This window comes from Bubalus bubalis, chromosome 20 (genome assembly GCF_019923935.1).
Source record: "Bubalus bubalis isolate 160015118507 breed Murrah chromosome 20, NDDB_SH_1, whole genome shotgun sequence".
Taxonomy (NCBI): domain Eukaryota; kingdom Metazoa; phylum Chordata; class Mammalia; order Artiodactyla; family Bovidae; genus Bubalus; species Bubalus bubalis.
The window spans coordinates 26,026,427-26,053,404 of record NC_059176.1 but is presented as its reverse complement, the minus strand read 5'-3'; the positions used below and the strand labels follow the sequence as shown (position 1 = coordinate 26,053,404).

Sequence of the window (26,978 nt, the reverse complement as noted above, 5' to 3'; positions counted from 1 at the left end):
GATTACTGTACCCCATTAATAAGCCACAAACAGGCTTTGGTGGGAGAAGTAGTTATCTGCTCACCTAGGGCACACCCAATTTGACATTTCATAGGCAACTCTGTGTGGGGCCCAGATCTGTCACTTCTGGAGGGGGCACATAAACCTTAAGCACTTAACACCTGTGATTTTAATTTAATTAGTCTTGTTAAGGTTTACTCATTATCTTTTCTACCCAACCTCTCTCCTCCCTGCCCCAACTGTTATTCCCAATTCAAGCTGCACCCCACAGCGCTCCAATACCACAAGGTTTACAGCTTTGGCCATAAAACAGGGGCATATGAGATAGAATCTGAAATTAAGATTATATCAAGAGTTTCTGGGCATCCTGGGTGGCATAGCAGTAAAGAATCCACCTGCCAGTGCAGGAGATGTAAGAGATGCAGGTTCAATCCCTGGGTCGGGAGGATCTCCTGGAGGAGGAAATGGCAACCTACTCCAGTACTCTTGCCTGGAAAATTCCATGGACAGAGGATCCTGGAGGGCTACAGTCCATGAGGTGGCATAGTTGGACATAAATGAGTTGGACATAGTTGGACATAAATGACTAAGCACGCACACACAAGAATTTCTATATTAATAGTAAACAATACTAAATTGTTCCATTACTCTGAAAAATCTTCCCATGCATGATCTAAAGAAAGGAATGTGAAAAATCCAATTGTTGGGACATGTTGGGTACAGCAAACCCAATCCAATTTTAAGCTAAGAAAAGGGGGAAAAGGAAAAGAAGTCAGAACAAATTCCTCTTTCTTTTTTTAAAAATTAATTTATTTTTTAATTGAAGGATAACTGCTTTACAGAATTCTGTTGTTTTCTATCAAACTTCAACATGAATCAGCCATAGGGATAAATACATCCCCTCCCTTTTGAACCTCCTTTTAAATTTTATTAGAGTATAGCTGATTTACAATGTTGTATTACAAATTCCTCTTTCGATTCTCAAGGTTTTTTCTCTGCTTGCAACTGGCAGCTTGTAAACTCATCCAGAGTTAACCAGATAGGATTTCTGACATGTGGCAGCCAATATTCTCTAGGCATAGTTCAACTTTAGGCTTTTTTTTAAAGGGAGGGTGGTGAGCAAGAAAGGAGAGAAGAGAAAGAAGCGCTCTGGGAAATTTGGAATCTGAGACTCTCACTTAATGGAAAATGACTTGTTAATAGTTGAAACTAACACTAGACTTTATACGTTAAAGAAGCCACAGTTTCTCCTTTAATTTTTATCAACTTCAAACAGGTTTGCTCTCTGCTTAGGGGGATGGTTGGTCCCTTGTCCGAAAACAACACACATTTGAGAATTCTCTAGGAACTGGGGTTTGTCCAAGAAGCTTCTCAAGAGCAGTCGTGGCCCTGGCTGTTACCTGGTCGCATAGGAGGGCTGGACTTCATGTGGGTTCCTGCGGTCCGACCAGAAGAACAACAGTCTGTCAAAAATGGGCTCCACGTCCGCTATGAATGATTTCCCTTCTGGAAATATCCGCAGGACCCCACCATGTCGCTGAGGGCCACAAAGAAGGTAGATTACTTCCTAGCCTCACACACAGTTCATTAACAATGATACTTCAGTCTCATCTAGAAACAAGGCTATCTTCCAACTGCCACCGCAAGCATACATTATTCCCAAATTTTAACTCCAGTGCCATCCTTTATATTAAATGTTATCTTAAACTTGACTAGACATACCAAAGTCTTCTCACCCCCACAATCTCAAACCCCATGGATACAAAGTGGCGTTCTACTACGTCAGTTATACAGACTTGCCAATATCTGACTGTTTGACCCATAACCTCCTCCCCACCCCAGCCATTTCATGTAATTCAGTCTAATATTAACAGCTCCAGAGGGCAGTGACCACATATAACCTCCCCTTCAATTAGAATTTACAGTTTTCTTTTGAGTTCCCCTATCTCCTATCTGATTTCATCAGTTGGAAGTTACATGCTTTTTTTCTGAATGCTCAGACCACCTTATCTGTATCTCTCATGACATATACCACTCACTCTCCCCCTACATTTTTTTACATGTACATCCAATCTGTCCTACTAGAATGATCTTGTCAAGGTAGAATTCTGGTCTTATATGTTGATGGTTCCCCACAGCATGATGCCTGGCACTAGCAAGCACTCAAAAATTTTTTGAATGATTTCAAACTTTGTGATTTATCATCACTGATTGACAACTTGACTCTCTTGCCTGTAACACTACCTTTCAAGATTTTAAAGGATAACTAAGGAATATATTTCAGTCATGTTATCAAATAGGGAACTGACACAAACCTTGTCACTAATTCACTGGTTTCCCAGGTTTACTTTTTCTGACCCCAGATAAAATATCCTTGCTTTATGACAGCTAGTGTTTGGCCTAATGAATAGGAAATGGAGATGCAGAAGGTTCAAAAGCCAGATAAGCTTGAAAAGTTCTCCAACTTCTCAGACTCCTAAATCATCCTTAACTTTTAAAAAACATACAAATTCCAGACAAATGTCTGTGAGCATGGCACCAGACTTCATATCTCTATCTATATATATGTTCAAAAATACGAAAATAAGCTACAAAACCTTTGGCATTCACAATCATAGTAAACCATGGCAAGAAGCCACCAAGGAGACATTTCACCCAGAGAGAAGACTGTGTGGGAAACGTCACTTGGGGATGTTTTAACATCCTACGGTTCTATTTTTGTGAAATTCTCTCAGTGTTGCTCCTGGCAGGGAAAAGTATATATCTTATTCCACAATGAGAATTAAGAATCCTATCAGCTCTGCATTAGACTAAAAACACTGATCCCCATTTTTAAAATAATAAAGTACCTTCTCCTCATCAATCATACAACCTAATAATGGCCCTACTCACCCACCTCCATCAAATTAACTTTGCATCTATTATTTTCATCTCATCAACTTTAGTACTAAAACCATAGCAGGAAAAAAGGATAATACGAAATAGAAAAGATTCATCAGTGGGAATTATGAACTCCAAACTCTCCTCTGCTGCTGCTGCTGCTGCTGCTACTAAGTCGCTTCAGTTGTGTCCGACTCTGTGTGACCTCATAGACAGTAGCCCACCAGGCTCCCCCATCCCTGGGATTCTCCAGGCAAGAACACTGGAGTGGGTTGCCATTTCCTTCTTCAATGCATGAAAGTGAAAAGTGAAAGTGAAGTCACTCAGTCGTGTCCGACTCTTAGCAACCCCATGGACTGCAGCCCACCAGGCTCCTCTGTCCATGGGATTTTCCAGGCAAGAGTACTGGAGTGGGTTGCCATTGCCTTCTCCGAAACTCTCCTCTAAGTCATCTGAACTCTTTTCCTATGGTTTCTAACCCCTCCCTCTACTCTCATTTTTCCAAGTACCTTGGCATCCCAGTTCTTGTTCAGATAGTAGATGCAGGTGATGCAGCGGCCGTCACCGTTGGGGTTGTCCACATGTCGAACATAACCTGTTCCATTTCCTGGGTAGCAAGCCACCATCGCCTATGGAGAAAGCCAAAGGAAGCTGGTTAACAAAGCTGAGCCAAGCATCTCCCGCCAGTAAACAGCTGAATAACATAGTCTCCTCAGCCACTACGGGACACAGGTATCTGCTGGCCTCTTTGGTTTATGTACAGTGCATAAATTTGGACTCTTCAGCATATAACATTAACAACCAAGTTATATCTTACAGCTCTGCCCAGTGGAAAGCAGTTCAACAATAATCACATAATTCTAGAACATTTTAGATAGCATCTATGTTGTCATTAGAATGTCCCACCCCTCTTAAATCTTTCTTTTTGAAAAGGTAGGTTCTGGGTTCCACCGTAGACATACAAGATCAGAATCACTAGGTTTAGAGATTATGCCTTACTAGCCAATGCCCCAGAATCACCGAATCAACCACTATCTTAGATCAATGGCTAAAATACTTGCATTTACAAAGACACGGGAACCAATCGCGAAGGAGTTAAAGGTTAGGCTTGCTCAATAAAATGCTTAGGACAAGAAAAAAGAGGGAAGGGTCAATGGAAACTGTGGCCCAACTTGCCAGCATGTGAAGTGAAGTTGCTCAGTCGTGTCCGACTCTGTGACCACATGGACTGTAGCCTACCAGGCTCCTCAGTCCATGGAATTTTTCAGCCAAGAGTACTGGAGTGGGTTGCCATTTCCTTCTCCAGGGGATCTTCCCGAACCAGGGATCGAACCCAGGTCTCTCGCATTGCAGGCAGACGCTTTACCATCTGAGCCATCAGGGAAGCATAAATGACAGTCAAATCCAGTTCAGAGAAAAAAACCCACAGACATCTTAATGTATTTTTCAAAGCCTGTCTTTTTCCTATTGACAATTATCAAATTAAATGATTCTCTTCCTTTTGTCAAAACACTACCTGTATCATTCAAGTGGAGAAATAGAGAAAGAAGCCAAACTAAAAATCCTACTAAAAATTAGTATTAGGGAATTACTACAAAGAAAGTAACAAACCTTTAAATGTTCCCTGGAAGATTTATAGGAAGGGATAGGAAAAAATAGATGAAGTGTAAAAAGCCAGTTATTTTCACATGACATAGCCTTGTTTTTAAAATATCTTTATAGGGATGAGATACTTGCAGGGAAGATATTGGTAACACAAGATGAGAAAAGGGATATTTTTCCTTTTTGTTTGCTGATGTATTCTTAAGTGCCTAGAACAGTTCCTAAAACATGGAACGTATCTGTTTAAACTTTACTTTGGAGGGCAGGACGCACACCACAGTGCTTATAGGGTCTTAGTTCCCTGACCAGGAGTTAAACCTGTACCCCCGGCAGTGACAGCTCAGAATCCTAACCACTGGACCATCAGAGAATTCCCTTTTTCTGTTTTGCTTTTGTTTTAAAATTTGATAAGTAAATGAATGATTAGCAGGCAGGTCTTTCCGCTAAGGAGTAAGTTTATTTTCTACCTAGATGAGTAGGGATTTTGTCATTTTAAAAGCACATCTTCAAACATACATGTAGCAATTCGGTTCACAATTCCCTTCACAAATGGAAAGACTGTTTCTTTGGTGAAATAACCAGTCAAGTAGAGCCCACACTAATGCAACTAGTGGCTCAAGAATTAGCTTCAGTGCCGTGAGTGCCAAGTCACTCCCAGTGGTAACATGAAGACATGAACTAGGCCTCATACGTACTGCACACTAGACAAAAGTAAGGCTGAAGAGTAACTCAGTTTTACAATGATCTTAAGGCTTACATTACCATATCTCTCAAACTCTATATCCCCATGCAGCTAGCAATCCCCATATCCTGTCTTTGAATGGCAATGCAATGCCATCTTAAAGCTAAAGTTAAGCTGTTAGCTTGAACATCTTTCAGAGATGGAATTCTGAGGTTACCGCAATTGAGATTTAACAAATGATACCACCAAGCAAAGGATGGCTTGGGGAAAGGTGATTGGTAGCAGATAGAAATGATGGGCCTAGCTAGGGAAGAAGAGATGAATGAAGTTGACTATAATGACTAGGGAATTACCCATCCCTGGAAGCAGCTATTAGGATTATAAGAGCCACCACTGAGCCAATAATGAACGTCACTTAAGCCACAAATAATTAGAGGCTGGATTCCCTACCAACTCAGCCTCTCCCCACTGTGAAGCTCTGAAAAGAAGAAAAAGTACTCCATCAATGCTACATAATCTTATGTTCTTAAACAGCTCTACTCTAAGGAAAATGTCAGTGGTCTGGATGCCTGCCATCTAATTCACCCTGCAACTAATTATGTGATTCCAGGCTTGGTGTCTTTCCTTTAAAGGGCTTAGGTTACCTGGCCTCTATGGTCCAAGAAGGTCTAGCACTCTATCTAGGCATCACCCCTACAAGCAGCAACAGAGTTTTTTGGGACGTTAGGAAGTGCTTATCTGCCTCAGGACTCAGCTTAAAAACTGGGGGGAAAAAAAAAAGATACAAACCCACAAAAGTACCTCCTTTATGAATTGCTGCATCTATAAAACACACCCAGAGTGAAGGAGCTGGCACATTTCTGGGGATTTATTTTTAGAACAAAACTCCTAATGTCAGCAAAGTATCTGATCGATTAAGGAAGAGAAACAGAATTTTTCTGACCAGAGTGAATCTTCACCTTCTCTTTTGGTTCCTGAAACCATAGCATCAACTTCAAAACAATAGAAGGAAATTATTGTGAGCCTCAGTGGCCCTGTTGAAACTACACAAGCCAGTTTTATCAGTGTTTTCTGGACAAGAGCCACACGAGATGGGTCTTGGCTTGGGCACATTCCCAGTATTTGTTGGGTTTTGACACAGTCCAAAACCACGGAGGCTAAGGATGCATTGAGAAGCAAGGCTCACTTCAATAACAAGTCATACGTTTCTGTGCCAAATCGTGCACGGGGCAGAAACAAACCCCGGAAACTGATCAGGTCAACGGAGTTGCTATCCAAACCTCATCAAGCAGGGAAGGGCTTTAGACTGTACAAAGGAGAACGCTCCAGAACAATAAGAACATCACCAGAGTATTTCAGGATCAAGTAACAATGTGCTGTGCAGTTAACACTGAAACCCATCAGCAGGAAGTCTCACTTATCACTTACTTTTTACTCATCGAAACTTCCGGACTAGATTAATACTTGAAATTTATAAAAGTTTAATAAGGTGTTAGTGTGACCAGCACTACACATACAATGTAGTCCTATAGTTCTAGCCTTGGATGTGCCAATAAATCCACATGTCTCCTTATGCATTCACCATCCCTTCCTCTGGCCCCATTGTGGACTCCTCCACCTGGTCCTTATCCCCATTCCATCCCCAGAAGCCTCTCTATAACTTTCAACAGAAGAAAATGAGTGGAGAGGGGTGAACCCCTCCCAGGCTTCCAGACTGGCTCCAGACCAGAGATAGGTGCTCTGGATACCTAGGCGGCCACATTCTGGCAGGAAATGTGTAAGGATGCTTTGAAAATGTACACAGACATAGAACTTTAACAGCCAAACCCAAGTAACAAAATATGCTCCCCAAATGCTGCAGATGGAAAAGAAAACAGGGTTTCTGTTAAGAGTTCTTACTAAGTCGGCTTTGTGAAAAGCCATATCTCATCCATCCCAAAGGTAAAGTTGAAAAAGGAAAGCGCAGGATTTCCATCCCAGCGCCTAAACAGAATGCTCTTAATTGAAACCAACCACAGCTCAATCACATGTATACACCACTTCAAAAAACTGGTGTTGGCAACCTCCACTGTCCATTCAGCAATGAGGATCATTTTAGATCCACAGGTGGGAAAAGGATACGTCTGTCCCATCCCCTCCTCCACTCAGACTCACCACTTCATTAAAAACAGTCAGCAACATAGATTTTCTACAGAAATGTACTGTTCATCATGACTTCAGCATCAGTCACTAGTGTGACTTGATCTTAAGGTAGAGAGTGGTGTTTCATAGAAATTTTAACTTAGCACATTAAAACAGTAATCATCTCATTTTATTTTTCAAATTTATAATAAATATAAATTTGCTAAAAAGAGCATAACTTTGAAGCTGCTAGTTTGAGTAACTTTAAACTGGTATTTTGGTCCACTGCCCAATACTAAGCGCCTCCAACTGTGAAACAGAAATACCAGCCAATCTTGGTAAAGATTTGTTTTGAATAATGGAAGGTCCCTAAGCAGAACATACCTTTAATAAAATGAAACCTAAATACAGAATAACCTGTATTTAACCTGTTCACATCTCAGTTTTCTCATCTATAAAATGGGCTTATGAGGATTGAAGGTGACAGTCCAGGTAAAGCACTCAGTGTAAGGCCTGGCACATACCAAACACTGCTTTGTTGCTGTTGTGTCCAACTCTTTGTGATCCCATGGACTGCAGCATGCCAGGCTTCCCTGTCCTTCACCATTTCCCAGAGTTTGCTCATACTCATGTCCATTGAGTCGGTGATACCATCCAACCATCTCATCCCCTGTCATCGCCTTATCCTTCTGCCTTCAGTCTTTTCCAACATCAGGGTCTTTTCCAATGAGTCATATCAGGTGGCCAAAGTAATGGAGCTTCAGCTTCAGCATCAGTCCTTCCAACGAATATTCAGGGTTGATTTCCTTTAGGATTGACTGGCTTGATCTCCTTATTGTCCAAGGGACTCTCAAGAGTCTTCTTCAGCACCACAGTTTAAAAGCATCAATTCTTTGGCACTCAGCCTTTTTTTTTTTTTTTTTTTTTTTACTGTCCAGCTCTCACATCCATATGTGACTACTGGAAAAACCATAGCTTTGACTATATGGACCTTTGTAGGCAAAGAAATGTCTCTGTTTTTTTTAATACTCTGTCTAGGTTTGTCATTGCTTTTCTTCCAAGGAGCAAGCATCTTTTAATTTCATGGCTGCAGTCACCATCCACGTAATTTTGAAGACCAAGAAAATAAAGTCTGTCACTGCTTAATGTCAGCTATTTTTAAAATAGGCACTGATGATGTGCATGTTTGTGTTCCCCTCAACTAGGGCTTCAGAATGTCTCCGCTTAGGGGATCTGATCCTACCTAAGTGTTTTGCAGCTTCAAAAGCAGGGCTGAGAAACTCACATAGCCTGTGGCATTTGCAAGTAACTAAATATTGAGGGGTTCCCTGGTAGCTCAGCTGGTAAAGAGTTTGACTGCAATGCAGGAGACCCCAGTTCGACTCCTGAGTCAGGAAGATACCCTGGAAAAGGGATAGGCTACCCACTCCAGTATTCTTGGCCTTCCCTGGTGGCTTAGATGGTAAAGAATCTGCCTGCAATGCAAGAGACCTGGGTTTGATCCCTGGGATGGGAAGATCCTCTGGAAGAGGGCATGGCGACCCACTCTAGTGTTCTTGCCTGGAGAATCCTATGGACAGAGGCGCCTGGCAGGCTATATTCATGGGGTCACAAAGAGTCAAGACACAACTGAGCGACTTTCACTTAGTTAAGATATTGAAGCCGATCAGGTATATATGTGTCAGAACTCTGGAATGTGAGCTATGCTACCTACAACTAGGAAATTTTCTATCCTTGGCAATGAGGGGCAGACATTAAAAATCTTCAGGTTTTAGGACGGTAGCAGGTAACTGAACCAGATTTGTATATAAACTCTCCTGAATATTTTTAACCCTAATTGTTAAATCAGAGCCACAAAAAACAAAACAAAACAAAACATCAGGCTGGATTTTGAGCTCACTGTCTATAGCCCAGGAACTGTCTGTGACACTTCCTGAGCTACACAGGGGTCCTTTCCCTGTCTCTCTTTACCAGGCTCAGCTATATCCTTCACTGCCATCCACACTGCATAGGCCTTCACCCAACCTCTCTCCCCTCAAGTCCTTCCCCCCACATCTGCTCCAGACACAGCAAAGGGGGCCCAGGATCCTTCCTCACTATACCATAAAGACACCAACCACACAGGATGTTAGAAGAGTAAAGACTTGAGAAAACATACACAAGACCATGCGCCTTGTTTAGCTTGGAAAAACAGCCAAGCAATCAGAGTGGAGAATGTAATAGATGAAGTTTACTGGCCAGAAATGGGTCCATTGTATATTACCTAAATCAGAAAAATATCATATCACTTATACATGGAATCTTAAAAATAAATGATACAAATGAATTTATTTACTAGACAGAACTCACAGACCCAGAAAACAAACTTATCATTACCAAAAGGGAAGGGAGGGGGATAAATTAGCAGTTTGGGATTAAAATATACACAGTACTACATATAAAATAGATAACCAACAAGGACCTACTTCATAGCACAGGAAACTCTACTCAATATCTTGTAAGAAACTCTAATGGAAAAGAATCTTAAAACGAATATATGTGTGTGTGTAGACATGCATGTATAACTGAATCATGCTGCTGCACACCCAAAATTCACACGATATTGTAAATTAACCATATTTAAAGAACATTAAAATACATATATTACCTAAATCACTTAAAATTTATACAATATTCAAAAGGCATGTTTACAAAATAATTGCAACTACACAAAGTCTTCTCCAAGAGTTTCAAGAAAATGTCACTAAACAGTTCACATTGCTGCCAGTTTTAGAAAAAAGTCAGCTCCCAATGTGTTGCTGAACAGCTCAGAAGCAGAAAAAGTGCTTTAGAGTCTTTATATTCATTCTAACTTCAGAAAAAAGTATACAAACTGTCACTAGTTATCTTGGCATCTTGCTCTTTACGTATCTGGTTAGTTAAGAGCAAGTCTAGCTATTTCCTTCCTCCTACTGCTCAAGTTAAAGACTGATGTAAGGGAATGAAGAAGAAATGGGGAATATGCTCTTGGTGGGCAACAACAAGAGCTGGATCCAGCTACCACGTTCCCCTTCCCAGAGTTTCAGCATCTGACCATACAGTTCAGAAGATTCAGAACATCAGGCAGTCAATATCCAAGAGGCAAGTAATCCTTCTAACAAGCCCCAAGTTATTCACGCAAATATCTTCTGCTAATCCTATTTCTACGCTGAGAACTTCTGCCTTCCTCACATGCCTAAATCCGCACTAAAAAATTTTCTCCCTGAACCCACATACGCAGAACTCTGCTACATATAACCTTACCTCCAATTTAGAACAATAATTGTTATGCCCCATACTAAATTTTGTTGAAATGCAGGAGCTTCAGTAATTCTGAAAATGAAAAATCAGAAGTTATAAGCCACTCTCAGTGGCTCTGGTGAAGTGGGCCTGCTGGTTCCTTCCTATCAGGCAAGAGCAGTCTGCCTAGAAAGGCAGGGAATTTACCATATTCACTTGAAAACCTGTTCTCAGGTAGACCTTTTTCATTAGCATCCCTCTTTATTACAAACTTGGTCCTAACTTTGGGATCATTCAACAAATCATCAGCAACTATCAAGACTCTGAAACCTTCTACTCAGTTCTCTTAGCTCAGTGATAATAGCTCCTTCAGATTCTTACATTCAAGAGCTGGCTCCCACCCCACCCTCAGAAATATGCATATATATACACACACACAGAAGCATGCCTAAGATTACAGAGGAGTCACAGGCCTGTAAGGTCTGACTGAACTAGATCAAAATTCTCTTGAGGGGATCCTGCACTTCGTGCATGAACCTGAGTGAATCACCCTGAACTTGAGGTAATCACCCTTCCCCCAGAAGCCACTGAAACTCTCAGAGGCCAGGAATTTAAGAGACTATTGTCACTCCGTTTTGAATTGTGCTTAATTCCTCTCCTTGGAGGGGATTCAAGCAGAGTCCTGCAATTAAGCACAGTAAACAGGCCCAGGAACATCGGCACAGCAATACAGGCTGTTTGGGTTTGGGAAGGCAGCCCTTCCCGCGGAGGCCTGGCTCCGGGCCAGCAGGGTGACGGCTGAGTGACAGGGCTACGTGCGCTGCGTGAGGGTGGCAGCCAGCCCACACCCGAGCACATAACCGGCACGGGAGCGCCCTCCCCCATCCCCACCCGAGTCACCAGAGAAATGTTCTCAGTAAGGGCTTCCTTGCAATTATGAAATCCCCGAAAGTCAGCCAGGCCCTTGGTTAAGGCCATTTAACCCCCTCCATTCTGAGACCTTTACCCAAAATCTTAACAACTGTTATTTCCTGAAGACCCATGTAGCCAAGGAGCGCTTGAGGGTGGCAATTTACATACATTCTCTCATTTAATCTCCAGGTTAAGGGGAAGGTGAACTAGTGGCCATCTGTCCTGAGTCACCCTGCCCACAAGTTTTCAGTAGAAGTTGTTAACCCTGGAAGCTATCATAGCAATCTAGAAGTTATCCCAGTCCTACAGAAAAACAAATTCATGAGTAATCCTTAAGGCAGTATGGGTGTAGGAACTCCCCCATTTAATTTCCTTTGATGTGAGAAACAGACTTATCAGTAAATAAAACTTTACGTGTGGCTTTCTAAAGACTTTGAGCTGAAGAGGAAAAAAAAAAAATGTTTATGACCACAGGATTGTCAGAGAATTAAGCATGGTTGGCTTTAAATTTTCATCTGGAATGAATCCTAAAACACTTGAGGGAATCCATGATAACTTAAATACAGTTGGTAAGACAAGATTTTATTGAGTAATATACAAAAATATATAGTTACCAATCAAAACATGTCAAGAAAAATGCCTTGAAGCAATGTTCTTAAGAGAAACAGGAAACACTTTATTTGCAATTCCCAGTGAATTTGAAGAGACTTGGGACAGTGTAACTATGTTGGAAAAAGTAAAGTTAAAGAACTTTCTAGGAAACCAGATCTTATATTCACATTTGAATTTCAGCACTTGGAAATAGATCTGCTGAATGAAAGGAATGGCACTCAGCAAGTCAGAACCAGAATTCATGTAACTCAGGAGGCACATTTATTTACTGAACAAACATTTGTACGTGCCTGACACTGTTCTATGTGCTTCACAAATACTACCTCATTCGCTATTCATAATAACTCCATAATGTGGGGACCATTATCACCTCCGTTTTACAGATCAGGAACTGAGGCACAAGGAGTTTAAGTAACCGGCTTTTCAGAACCCAGTTAGAGAATGATGTCATGCTTTACCAGTGCAGCTTATCTAATGTCTGATATTAACCAATTCACCTCCTTTTTGAGAGAACTAAGATCTTCAGTTCTTCTTGAGGTGTCTACTTACTCTCACCCTTGTCTGTCACCCTTTGCTTAATGACAGAAAATCATAAAATGCAAAAGAAAGAAAAATGAGTATGCTCAGTGTTGAGTCTGTGAACTAAAAGCTCCAGAGCAGAGGTGGGAAAGCCAGGGCTGGGGATTTGCAGGGTGGGGGGGCTGTATTTCAACAAAAGCGAAGAGCAAAGGAAACACTCAATCCTGCAGCAAAACAGTAGTGGTCTTTGATGGGTTATTCACACTGCAGAGCTCAATCCCGCTCTAAACTGTGGCCCCATATCTGCTTGGGATGCAGGTGGTCAACCATCAGTCTCATCCCCAGGTCCCACCCCAAGGTCTGCGGGAGGAAGTCATTCTCTCCAGGATCTTGCTTTTTAGCTCAGGTCAACACCAGCTAAGGTCTTCAGACTATTTCAAAGTCAGAAGGTAAATGACCAATCAAGAAAAACTTTAAAGGAAATACAAAGTGTATTTCCCTTGGGAAGACAAAGGGCAACACTTAGTAAACTCCCAGGAATCCAAGGGATGAGACAAAATTTCCTTCCTGGGGTGTAAAGCTTATTCAGGAGAGGCTTGACTACCACTACACAATTAATTAGAATTCACCAAGTACAGAACTTTCTAATATCATATTAATTAGAACACACTGGATATAGACCCACTGTGGCTTTCAACAGGGGTGAGATCCAGAGGACCACTCAGATGGAAAATAAAAGACTCTTCTGAAAGAAATGTATAAAGTACTCTGGTGAGCAGCAAGGGGGCTAGTAATAAAGGAGTACCTGACTCTGAGTCTAGGGGGCAGTGATGGTTAATTTAATTGTCCCCAAGTCCCTTCACATGCTGTAGTCTATGGGGTCGCAAAGAGTCAGACACGACTTAGCAACTGGACAACAACAGCAAAGTCCCTTCAAGATGGGGCTCCAAAAAAAAGCTCCATCTTACAAATGTGGAAACTGAGAGAGGCAAAAAGTAACTTGCGGGACACTATAGAACCAAACATGGTCTTTCCACCACTAAACCGTGCTTCACAAATATCAGGAAAAGGCTGATCACTGAAAACATGTGCAATTATTTCCAGAGTGACCATGAGTGAAATTGTCTTCCTTCAATTCCAAGATAACACAACAAAGGATTCTCAGAGGATACTCGTGACTTACCAAATATGGCCTCACACTGCATTACTGAGAACTCAAAGTCCTGCATGCAGAAAAGGCAAGTGCCAGCTACTCTCAGATTTCTAATGAGTCAGACCTTTGATTCCGATCAAGTTGGATCCCTTTCCAGGTTTCCCCTCCCTTAGAATCCCACACCTCAGCCATCTTACCCCAGAGGGTCAGATGGTCAGACCTTAGGCTTCTGTGTGGTGTTCAGTTTGCGCATAATAGATGCTCCATACAGAGAGAATCATCTGCGCTTCTCCAGTTTGTTCCCAAATTATTACGGTTCTTTCTTGTTCTCCTTCATGCCTTCAGCTCGTACTCCTTGCTGGGCTGCAGGATACAGATAGGGGAGCAGTACTGTGCACATACTGATATTAACGAAGACTGCTCCCCTTCATTCAACATAACAGGAGAGACTCAGCTCCAAATTCCACTCCAATCCTGGTTTTGAAAACTTAACTTTATTGGAACAAATAACAGATAAATCATGGGTGTGGGTGTGTGTGTACTTAACATGTTAAACTGCTCTTCTCAAAAATTTCCCAAATGAATCAAAAACACTTGTACTTTTTAGTTTTCACTGTGAATAAGTTCAGATTGAATCAACTGATGGAACTGATTTTCTCACCGTTGGAGAAACTACAGAAAAATAGAATAACATCCCCATTTAGCCTCCTCATATTTATTTCACTCAGTGGTTCTCCAGCTTCAGCCTGTAAGAGAAATGCCTGGAGGATTTTGAGTTTCTGGATCACTAGGTTTGGGGAGAAGCTCAAGACTATGCATTTCCAATAGGTTTCTGGGAAACTGCTGCTGCTGCTGCTGCTCCAACAACCACACTTTGAGAAATCATGGCTATTTTGTGACAAACCAAAAGTTTCTGTGCAATGCCTCAGCCTAAATGATAAAAAGTCAAGGGAAATTATAATTAGTCATCTGCACTAGTTAACTCACAAGCTGGAATCAAGATTGTTGGGAGAAATATGAACAACCTCAGATAAGCTGATGATACCACTCTAAGGGCAGAAAGTGAAGAGGAACTAAAGAGGCTCTTGATGAAGGTAAAAGAGGAGAGTGGAAAAGCTGGCTTAAAACTTAACATTCAAAAAACTAAGATTATGGTATCCAGTCCCATCACTTCACAGCAAATAGATGGGGGAAAAGTAGAAATAGTGTCAGATTTCATTTTCTTGGGCTCCAAAATCACCGTGGACAGTGATTAAAAGATGCCTGCTCCTTGGAAGAAAAGCTATGCCAAATCTAGACACTGTATTTAAAAAGCAGAGACATCACTTTGCCAAGAAAGGTCTATATAGTCAAAGCTATGGTTTTTCCAGTAGTCATGTATGGATGTGAGAGTTGGACCATAAAGAAGGCTGAGCGCCGAAGAATTGATGCTTTTGAACTGTGGTGTTGGAGAAGACTCTTGAGAGTCCCTTGGACTGCAAGGAGATCAAACCAGTCAATCCTAAAGGACATCAGCCCTGAATATTCATTGGAAGGACTGATGCTGAAGCTGAAGCTCCATTACTTTGGCCACCTGATGTGAAGAGCTGACTCATTGGGAAAGACCCTGATGCTGGGAGAGGAGAAGGGAGTGACAGAGAAAGAGATGGTGGGATGGCTTCATTGACTCAGTGGACATGAGTGTGAGCAAACTCAGGGAGATAGTCAAGGACAGGGAAGCCAGGCGTGCTGCAGTTCATGGGGTCACAAAGAGTGGGACACGACTTAGCTGAACAACAAACAACAACTAGTTAACTCAGAACACAGGAGGTGATGGGTAGAGCAGGAAGTCAGAGCAATTCCTACAGGGCAGCTTCTGGCACAGGCTTTGCAGCATGATTCTTGAAATTAGCAGGAAACATTCCAACTGCAACTCTGTAGCATTGCTGAGGATTACTGTCACATCAGCATTGAGGTGTGACTGCTGATAGAGTCAGATCTCTTTTCCAGAAATGTAATCAGAGGCACTGAAAATACTTATCTGCTCTCTCAAATGAAATCTTAGTCTCAGTTTTCATTTAATTCCTTATCATCTGGATGTAGATATTTATTATTGTACCCATGTTATAGATGAGAAAGTGAGGCTCAGAGAACTGAACACAGTGAGACAAGATAAAATATAAAATGTCCATCCCAGTGCTTAGTAAGTTGCTGACTAAAGTTCCAATATAAAAATAAAAATTGACTTCCTTTCTAGAGAAGTGGAAATTGAGGTCCTGAGATGCTACTTGTAAGGGACCGAGTGAGGACCAGAAACTGGGGTCCTAGTCTCGTGGTCCCAGGCTTCTCTGAGTCTGACCACTAAGTACGAGCTGCCAGAATCTGAGTGCGACTTGGTACTTTCTAGGGCAAAGCATAGACATAGAACTGAGAAAAAAAACTTACAAAGCCAAAGTCTCTCCTATCAGCTGGTCCCTCACAGCCTGTTAATGTAATAAAATAGTTAAACCCTTTAGTATCAAATTAGGGGCCAAGTTGAAAATCTTTGCTTTTGGCCTAACAAAATATTTATAACTTTTCTTTTTGATACTCTGACATCCTTAAAATCGAAGTTCCTTTTAAAGATGAAATTAAGTCAACAGTAAAGGACTGTGGGGAGGCACTAAAAGCATATATCAAGCTTAAAAGTCTCTGCTGTCAAAGAATTTATAAGTAAATGAGGGGCAGGGTAAGCAGCCAAAGAAATAAGCCTACTGGGGCGGCCCAGGTTGAGCCACCCACAGAGTTCTAGGGAGCAGGAGGGAACTTCGTGGAAAGGCACTAAGATGGATTTTGAGGACAAGACAATGGGGACGCCTGGTTTGCCTGGCAAATCAGATTTTAGCACTTCAGGGATCCGGAGGGAAGGAAGGCTGTCAGTGGGAGATTAAATGTAGAAAGGTCAGATGGGGTCAGAAGCGGAGAAACTTAAATAGCACGCTAAGTTCACAGCATAAAGGGTAGACAATGGGGAGAAAGCACTCTTGGGTTTTTTGATTTTTTTTTGTTGAGCATGGAGACTGCATGATTAGCGTTCGGTCGTACATTACTTAACACTCTAGCAAAACACTTTAAAATGGATCACAAGGAGGACAAGAACCAAAGGCAGGTGATTTCTGGTTAAAGCAGGTATCTTTAAAAGACTTCCCTCCTCAAGGATTTCTACAATACTACAAAAGACAAAATTTAGGTGTTTTTTTTTTTTAAGACAAAACTTAAGTATCCACCGTGAGCCTTCAAAAGCTAAAACAGCACAAAATAGCCAGATTTTAACCAAGACTACTACATGTTCCTTACTGAACCTTCAATGTTTAAAACAGTTTTATCTACTCCAAAACAATCAAATTAACCAGCAAAATAATATCAATAGGAAAGTCATCCAAAAAAAAAAAAAGAAAGAAAGACTGCCAACTTTGTGTTGGGTATTGAGATTTCTGAGTAATAGTCCCTCAGGTTTGACTAGGCAGATGAGTAGAACTGGGAGGGGACATGGAGGGAACGTGGAGGGAGGGGCAAGGTAAGAATGTTCTCTGTGTCTTGAGAACACAAGCAAGCTCCCCGCAAATGTCCAGACTGTTTCAAACAGTACAGTGTATCTTTACTATTTCCAAGCAATGCTCAAAAAGAAGAGTATTATCTTGAATACTTCAAAACAATTTCAATTTTCCCTAAAAAAAACAAAAATAGATGTCACTGACACCTGGAATCAAATTTTTCAATTTGTCTTCTTCCCATTGGCAAATAATCAAGACTGCTCTCATATTCCTTGAATCTTTGTATTTGGGGATTATTTCTATATGGTAATAGCATTTGAGTTTCATTTTGGAAACAAAAATAAGAGTTGAAATGAGATAGGTACATTTACTCCAGAATTTGAGAAACTGTGATCATTGCATCCTCTAAAGAATGAAAAATTGATTTGACTAAAAATAAAACTACTGTATGAGTCCCTTGGACTGCAAGGAGATCCAACCAGTCCATTCTAAAGGAGATCAGTCCCGGGTGTTCTTTGGAAGGAATGATACTAAAGCTGAAACTCCAGTACTTTGGCCACCTCATGTGAAGAGTTGACTCACTGGAAAAGACTCTGATGCTGGGAGGGATTGGGGGCAGGAGGAGAAGGGGACGACTGAGGATGAGATGGCTGGATGGCATCACCGACTCGATGGACATGAGTTTGGGTGAAATCCGGGAGTTGGTGATGGACAGGGAGGCCTGGCGTGCTGCAGTTCATGGGGTCGCAAAGAGTCGGACACAACTGAGTGACTGAACTGAACTGAACTGATGACCCAGCAATTCCCATCCTGGGTATATGTCCAAAGAAAATGAAAACACTAATTTAAAAAGATACATTAACCTCAATGTGTATAGCAGCATTATTTACAACAGCCAAAATATGGAAGCAACCCAAGTGTCTATCGACAAATGGATAAAGAAGATGTGGTACATATATACAATGGAATACCACTCAGCAATAAAAAAGAATGAAATTCTACCACTTGCAGCAACATGGATGGACTTGGAGGGCATTGTGCTAAGTGAGATAAATCAGATGGGAAAAGACAAATACTGTATGATATCACTTGTATGTGAGATCTGAAAAGTACAATAAATGAAGAAATATAACAAAAAAGAAGTAGATTTACGAGCCCAAACCGCTCGTGAGACCAAAACTCACTAGTGGTCACTAGTGAGGAGGAGGGGGAGACAACATCCAGGTGAGAGAGTGGGAGGTACAAGCTACTGGTTGTAAGACAGGCTCAAGGATGTATTGTACAACAAAGGGAATGTAGCCAATATTTTGTAGTAACTGTAAATGGAAAGTAACCTTTAAAAATCTTATAAAGATAAAAAGTTAAAATTAAATTGGTTTGACTTAAGGAGGTATTAACATTGTACTGAACCTGGAGGACACTCAGTAAGTAAGAACAAAATGAATCCAGAACAAGATCTGAAAGCTTGCAATCAACAACTGTAAACTCATGTATCTGTAAGGCTGGGGTTGGGTGGGGCAGGGGGTAAAAAATATGACACTCCATCACTACCAGTTCACCAAAAACAAGAATAGGAACTTGCTCACAAATCAATATCAAAAGATGATACAAATTGAGGTAAGAGCCACATTGGTTTAAGATCAAAATAATCAAAGGAAAGAAGGTACAAATTCTATGTATAATGAACCAAGCTAACTAATCTTGCTTGGCAAACAGACACATAGCTCTGAATCTGAGCCAAAATAACGGCTCCTGGCAATCTACCAAAGTCGAATTCATTAGTCTGGCATCATAAAATGATTTGTCTGTCGAATTTACGATTCTAGTGTCTCTGGATTCAGCTACCCACTGGGCACCCCCGGCAGCTGTCCAGCAGAATACATCTGAACTATCATTACTGTCAGAACATGCACATTTGACAAACACTAGAGAAAAATGACACTCGTTTCTTAGAGCAATATTAGTTAACAGCCACAAAGTACAATGGCACCCCACTCCAGTACTCCTGCCTGGAAAATCCCATGGACGGAGGAGCCTGGTGGGCTGCAGTCCATGTGGTCGCTAAGAGTCGGACACGACTGAGCGACTTCACTTTCACTTTTCCCTTTCATGCATTGGAGAAGGAAATGGCAATCCATTCCAATGTTCTTGCCTGGAGAATCCCAGGGACGGGGGAGCCTGGTGGGCTGCCGTCTATGGGGTCACACAGAGTCGGACACAACTGAAGTGACTTAGCAGTAGCAGCACAACATACTGCTATAAAGGAATTATCAAGTCTAGACCTTGTGCTAACCTGCAAGCTGCTCCTTGGTGTTCAATAGACACAGGTCAAACTGTCATTTAATTTATTGGAGGCCACAAAGGTGAGTCAAAAGCAGAGGTCTTGCCAAACTGAGCAAACATGAGCCACAGGTGAGGTGTTCTCTGCCCTTTAACCTCCAGTGCCAGGATGCTGGGGTGCTTGGAGATGCTTCTCCAATGTGCTCTGCTCCTTATGGGTTAAACTCCATCCCCAATTTTAAGCTTATCAGAGAAGTCTCCCAGACATGGAGCATTTTCAGGATAGAGTTGTAATAATATGCATCTGAATAATATCTGAAATTCTTCTAGCCAGAGTCTAGAATCAGTAAGGAAGTTAAGTCGCTCAGTCGTGTCCGACTCTTTGTGACCCCAAGGACTCTAGTCTGTCAGCTTTCTCTGTCCATGGGATTTTGCAGGCAAGAATCCTGGAGTGGGTTGCCATTTCCTTCACCAGGGGATGTTCCCGACCTAAGGATTGAACCTGGGTCTCCCGCACTGCAGGCAGATTCTTTACCGTCTGAGCTACCAGGGAAGCCCAGAATCAGGAAAGAATTTACAAATTTTGCTTGAGCTGAGGAAGGTCAGAAAGGGAAATAGTTCATGACATCCAAAAGTTGAATGCACAGACAGGCTACGTAATTCCCACCTAACTGTTATTCGCTCAGCCATGTCCAACTCTTTGCAACCCCATGGACTGTAGCCTGCCAGGCTCCTCTGTGCATGAAATTTCCCAGTCAAGAATACTGGAGTGGATTGCCATTTCCTCCTCCAGGGGATCTTCCCAGATCAGGAATAAAACCCGTATCTTCTGCATTGGCAGGTCGGTTCTTTACCACTGAGCCAGCTGGGCTCCTTCTGATACCTCCCTAGGTGCAAAAAACTTTATTATTAAAATCCTAATAGTTTTGGTCACTTCACGTTTAGTAAATAGAGAAACTGGAGAAAGGTCAAAGAAGAGAAACAAAAATGACCCATCAGTGTAAAAGTGGCCTGTTAAACCAGATAAAGAGACAGCAAAGTTGGTAACAACTATTTTATGCCACTCAACTTTCAGCTTACTTCTTTAGGTGCTTTTATCATCCCTTTCCATCTCCTTTCTCCCATCCACATACAGATGGACTGCAGTGTAAGACATTTAATGATTTGTGAATGAATAAATTAAATTGATACCTCCTGATTTCCCGCTTCACTGCAAGCAGACAAGGCTGCAGTGGCCAGTGGCCCAAAATTGAACAATAGAAATGATAAAGGAAACATACACACACACCTTTTCTGTGTTCCCAAGTATCATTCAACGAAATACACAAAGAACTCTATGAAAACTCACCCTGTGGAGAAACTTGCTTCACTAAGGTTGTATTCTGTAAATTATTTTCTTCCTCCAAGAGCTAAGTGACTTTCAAATAGAAAACCTTTTATAAGAATCCTCACATCCTTATAGAAAGATGTTCCCATGCTTTAAAATTTACTGCCTCCTTCCCCTGAAATACCTCACTGACAGATAAATTTTTAAGATTTTAGTTGCAGAGACACCAAGTATGATGTCTAGGCCCCAAACCCTGTACTCTAAGAACTGCACCCCTTACAGGCCCTGGTAACCTGTAGTTGTTATGTATGATTCCACATGCCCCCCTCAACCATCCCCACCCAAGACTGATGGATCCTTTGAGCCACAGTGAGCCCATAATACTTTCTCTCAAGAAATGAAAAAGGGTTCCTAGAATGTTAGTCAGGTCTCTGTTGAAATCAAACTGAGGCTGAAATGAGCATTCTAAGGCAGCCATCTTGAGCCAACTGCATAGGAAATCAGAGATGGCAAGAAATAGCGTGCAAGCAGAGAAGCAAATACGAAGGCCATAGAGTGCCAGAAACAAGAACTAATACACCTGCTTTCCGGTACATTAAGGACTTTCCGGTTCTCAGTTCATGGCTCCGGGCTTCTGTGAACCCCAGCCGCATTTCCTGCACTTGGGTCCTGAGAGAGTTTCTATTCTTTGAAATTCATTATCCCAGGTTTGCTTAAGGCAGTTTGCAACCAAGATGAGCTCCAACAAGTCATGAATATTCCTGACATCACAGAAGGAAGGGCCAAAACTGTCACTGCTCTAGCAGCGAAGGAACAAACCCACCATTTGTGATATATTTTTTGTTATCCACAACTTATGGTTGTTTCATCATTTCTCTGTATAGTTTCCAGGGGAGGACCGACCTGTTGATTCACAATACAAATCCCAAAACCCATCATCCAGAGCTACTCCAGTCGGGGACCCTAACAACCAACTTTGTTAATAAACGCGTTTCCTGCAAATAACAGTAGGAAAACATTAGCACAGCATTCCATTCTCTTCTTCAAATGTACTTAACAGACCCACTTCAATATTTGGGGTTTTTTTCTTTTTTAAACTGGAGAATTGATCAAGTGTAAGCCAGAGGGTCCTACAACTCAAAAGTACAAGTGAATGTAAGCTCTTTGTCTCCCTACCCCAGCAAAATTCCCCATGCTGAGGGAATGAAAGGAGGGAATGTAGACTCTTAGGAGCCTAAGAGTCAAAAGCAAACTCTAGGCTCAAACAGAACCGGGTCAGAATCCCAAATCTCCTCTTTTAACATTTATGAAGGCTCAGAATTCTGCTAAGAATTTTATGTTCATTATCTTATTTCATGCTTCTTCACCAATCCCCCCACTCCTCAAGCTGTAAGGTAGTATCTTTCACTTTGCACTTGGTGAAAACTGAAACTTACCTACGGCTACAAGGTTAGTCAAGGTTAAGTCCAAATCCCTAACCCCTGTGACGAACTGCATTCACTGCTGACTTCATCACCTTGGGCAGATGATTTAATCACTCAGTTTGCCAAAGATTATGGTTCTGAAGACTAAGTCAGACAGATAGTGTCTGAAGAGTGCTTAGCACAGTGCCAGATGGAACCAACTGCTCATTAAAAGGTAGTTATTATTATTAAAGTTATTAACTAGTGAGTCTACAGTGAGATACTTCAAACAGAAGGACTCTGGGTTCTATAAACTACAGGTCCTCTGGAAAACAGCCACTTCCAACATCTAGGCAGCTAAAGCAAGAGAAGCAAAGTAGAACCAATATTTATCTTGGATATGGTCAAAATTATCCAAAAGGGAGTAACAGATAAGAAATCTTTTCATGGCCTGAGAGCAATGATAGTACTTGAAGTTAGGGGGCACCATACTGCTGTGTATCATGGAATCGTCTTCCCTGGAGAGTCTTCAGCACCCCTGGATTTTTTTCTAACAAATCGGAGGTAGATAAATTTTGATCAGTAACAACTTTTGTGGCAGGGAGGGGAAGGAACCCTTTAATATTTCTTTCCATACGCTTCTACAATTTCAATTTTAGTACTAGTATATATTCCTATTCTATTCCCAATGCCTCTAGTAATTCTTTCATCGAGATAAAAAGCATTATTACACTGTTCAATGACCTTTAAAAGTTCAGGGGAAAAAGTGCTTAATCAGGATTGATTAAGCCTAACACAAATAAATATCAAGTACCTAAAAAACAACCGGTCTAAAATACATAAATGAATCTATTGGCAATTGTTGAAAATGGATGATGGGAGCTCATTACACTAGCCTCTCTACACATATATGTCTGAAAATTTCTGTAATAAAAAGTTACAAATAAATGCTTAAAATAAATGTACAAATTCTTCCTTTTAAAAACTTAGTTTTTACTGAAAACCTGCTTTGAGGATGGAGCAGAAACTGGGTCTGTATCACTCCCTGGGAAGCAGTAGAGTAAGGCATTCGGTTGAGGGAAGAGAAGTAAATAAGGTTAAATTAAGGTAGAACTATTATAAATCATGTAAAAATGAAATGTGTTTCTATAATGCTTCAATGATGAACTTCAAGTAAGAGACTGAGGGGCCACAAGACATTACTAAGGAGACTTCTTTATACAAACAAACCAAACTTTTTTTTTTTAATATAATAATGGTTTGCTCAAGCTTAGTCTACATTTGGTTCTAGCTGGCCAGGGAATATCCCAGTTTACAGGTGATTATCTAAAGAGCAGAAATAAAGAGCTTTGTGCCAAACAGCTAAAGGAAAGCTGAAAATCAAAGTATGGATAGAGGTCTCTTCATTGGCCAAAAGATGAATTTTCTCTTTACAATTCAGTCACCTTCTGAAAGGGTTAACTGAAGTTTTGTTATACCCAGATGATAATCCATAATTGAAGAATCATATCTAGAGATCTTTTTTTTTTTTTCCCTTTACTCAGAGGTACACAATGCTTTTCATTCAATTTGTGGAGTTAAATTCTAGCTTAAAACACTACAACTGTCTGTTAAGTCAAATCTACAATAAAAACAAAAACAAAAAAATTAACTTTTAAATATGTTAGTGACCTCTTTCTATCAATTAATTCTGATCTCTTGCTGAGCAAATTCCACTTCTATAATGCTGGGAGTGAATTTCATAACAACATTTGAAAGAAACTTTGAAAAACTGAAGAGAAGCCATCTGCTGTTTCAGGTTGAAGCCACAAGCACCTCTACAGCCCTGAGGCTAGCCAGACCCCTCCCCCATCCGAAAGGCCCAGTCATTTACAAAACAAGTGCAGAAACAAAACTAATCAAGACAAACGGTTCTCTAGCCCATCACCAAAATGATGGGACAGGGGTAAAGAGACACTTTACCATAAATATTCTGCCGAGACCAGCTAACAGAGCTTTCCCTCAATCAAAGGTTAGGAAGCAGCATTTCCTTCTAAGATTTACTTTATTTGCATTCTATTAAAAATAGTGTTTTCAGATAGTCTAACCATGTCCTCCTGGCTGGAAAGGTAACTGTAATCTCTCCCCTGTTGTACTTGATCAATCCAACCCCTTCCTTTCTATGCACTTCCAGTCTCCACCATTTGTCCTTTATCAAAATTGTTCCTTTCAGTTTATGGGACAAATGAGACAACAATGGTGTGTTTTATTAATATCGCAGGAGCAATCTTAAATTGAAGAATACTACACGCAGTGTCACAGAGTGGTACATAGGTGAATGCTCACCTTCCTTCTCACACTAGTATTTTTGCCTCACTGTGTTAAAGTAAAACTTCTCTACAGCTCTAAGTGTCCCTTGACGGGGTCTACAATAAAAGGAGTATAAATCACTCAGAACTGCCCTGGAAAACTGGCTGGATTATCATTTGTAGAGAACACTTGAGTAGCTGGACTATCCCAGCATAATGTACATGCACCAACATTATGGTACTGCACGTTCCCATAGTTCTGCCAATCTACCTGTAAACGTTTCCAAGAAAAATTACCACCTAAGGAGTGACTGCTGGGATGTGAACAAAAACATGGGTTCTTTCCAGAAGTACTTGACTACCCTCTCCTGATCACTCAACTGGTTGTTCTGAGTGGATTTCCCCAGTAATTGACAGGAAAGGTAAGTGGTGGCTGGGGCTCAAAACCAGGAGAGAATTTTCACATCAATTGGATGATCAAACAATGTCCTGGATGCAACAAGCCAAGGGCAGCACTCAAAAGTGAGGATGAGCCTTACTCTTTTACAGATCAAATTCTCCTCACACCTGCCAGACTCCACAAACCAAATGCCACACTGTGAAATCACACCGTCTCTAGAATTCTCTAAAAGCGCTTTTGTTGTAATCCCCTCTGAACACAATGAAGGTCTGAAGGGCACTATTAAGTGACTTGAAAGCAGACATTTAAGATCATGAGTTCCAGTGTGTCTCAAATCATACATAACGTTTCTAATAACCTATGGAAACGTGAGGGGCGGGGGTAGGGGGCAGGCGGACTTCTTGCTTCTTGTTTAAAAACTAAAGTTCGATTGCAGCCCTGCCAAGGCTACACACAACGGACTCCGAACGTCCCCCGTCTCCGCGGGCTGCAACAGCGGCTGGGCGCCCGCGCGCGTCCTACCTTGGACCTTTCCTTGACGTAGTATTTGCCCAGCCGGCTCCCGCAGTACAAGACCAGCCTATCGATGAGGGACAGGAGGTAATTGATGGCCTCACAGCCTTCCTCGTTGCCCCCGATCCACGTGATCTGATCACCCCGCAGGTGCCGCTTGGAGACGCCGGCGCGGGGCCCGGCCAGCTGGCCGTCCCGCAGGGCCCCGTTGCAGTGCAGCTGCTTCACGCGCTCCAGGACGCAGTCGCCCACCACCTCGCCCAGGAAGTTATCCAGGTAGCAGAAGCCGACCTCGTGCAGACAGGGCACGATGTACTCCAGGGCGATTTTCTCTAGATCCAGCCTCATGATATGTCCTAGGGGCATCCCGCCCGCAAAGCCGAGCTTGGGGACCCCCAGCGTGCAGAGAGCGACCTGCGTGTGCGCTCAGCCGAGACGCGGGGAGCGTGGCCCGGAGTTCAGCTACCTGCGGCGGCCACGGTCCCCAAGCCACCGCGGCGCCAGGGAGAGGGGAAAGTTGCCCGCAACTCTGGGGAGGAGGGATCCCGTTTAGAGACCAGCGGAAGTTGTGCGGCGCTCCGCGACTCAGCGCCAGACTGGCCCAGTGAAGAGTCGGAGGGCCCCTTCTGGAAATGTGGAGCCACCACTGGGGCGGCGGCGGCGGCCCCAGGCGGGGAGAAGCTGAGGTCCAGCCCCTGAGCCGGCCGACTCCACGCGTCACGGGCCCCGCCCAGGCTCCGCCCCGGGACCGCCCCCGGGACAGCCCTTCTCCCCAGTCCCTCACCCGGCCGGGTTTACCCCTCGCTCTAGGAGCCGGGCGAGCCCAGCGCCAGCCTCGCTTGTTTGTGACCAGGAGGGGAGCTGGAACAGGCGGCATTTTTAGAATGCTATCGATTTGCCCAGTTTTGCATAAAATCCCATAACAAACTTGAAAACCTGGATCCCAACTCTGAAAATGTAAATGGGATTAACAGCACTTTCCTGCCACATTCTAGACCGGTCACTTCCTAGACTTTTGAATAAAATAATAAACCCAGAAATAAATATTTTAGCAATGATCTCGTTCTAGCTTTTCTTGGTACTTTATTCTCCTTTCCTCAGCTGTTTGACCCAGGCGGGGAGGTTCAAGACTTTAAGAGACTGGGAGGAATCCAATTTTAATTAAAATTAACAAGCATCTCCCAGACTGCTACTATGTTCAAGGCCCAGGCGCTCAATGAAGGGAGGGTGTGAACAATGAAGAAATACTGGGTCATATTTTATACCAAAAATAATGTATTTTGCTTTGCTGAATGTTTTGATCAATGTATCTTTCAAGCTTCTTAATGAAATATGACGTTCTGAAAGTCTGACTTCAAAATTCACCACATGCTCATTCATGGAACAGCCAACATAGGTATGTCCTTTAAGACTTTTTAGTTATCCAAAGGTAAGCTGATTACTTCGGAGAAGGCAATCACACCCCACTCCAGTACTCTTGCCTGGAAAATCCCATGGACAGAGGAGCCTGGTAGGC

General features: G+C 42.1%; 1 protein-coding gene across 1 annotated transcript in view; it reads right to left on the bottom strand.

Annotated features, from left to right (window-relative positions):
- The window catches only part of EGLN3 (egl-9 family hypoxia inducible factor 3), a 29,604-nt gene extending 3,456 nt beyond the window's left edge, over nt 1-26,148 (bottom strand). The window contains exons 1-3 of the mRNA XM_006056954.4: nt 25,472-26,148; nt 3,390-3,509; nt 1,401-1,537 (exon numbers count right to left, since the gene is read on the bottom strand). Of these exons, the coding sequence (XP_006057016.1) occupies nt 1,401-1,537; nt 3,390-3,509; nt 25,472-25,828 (614 nt within the window). The 5' untranslated portion in view covers nt 25,829-26,148. The remainder of the gene's footprint in view (nt 1-1,400; nt 1,538-3,389; nt 3,510-25,471) is intronic.
- Between the last annotated feature and the right edge of the window lie 830 nt (nt 26,149-26,978).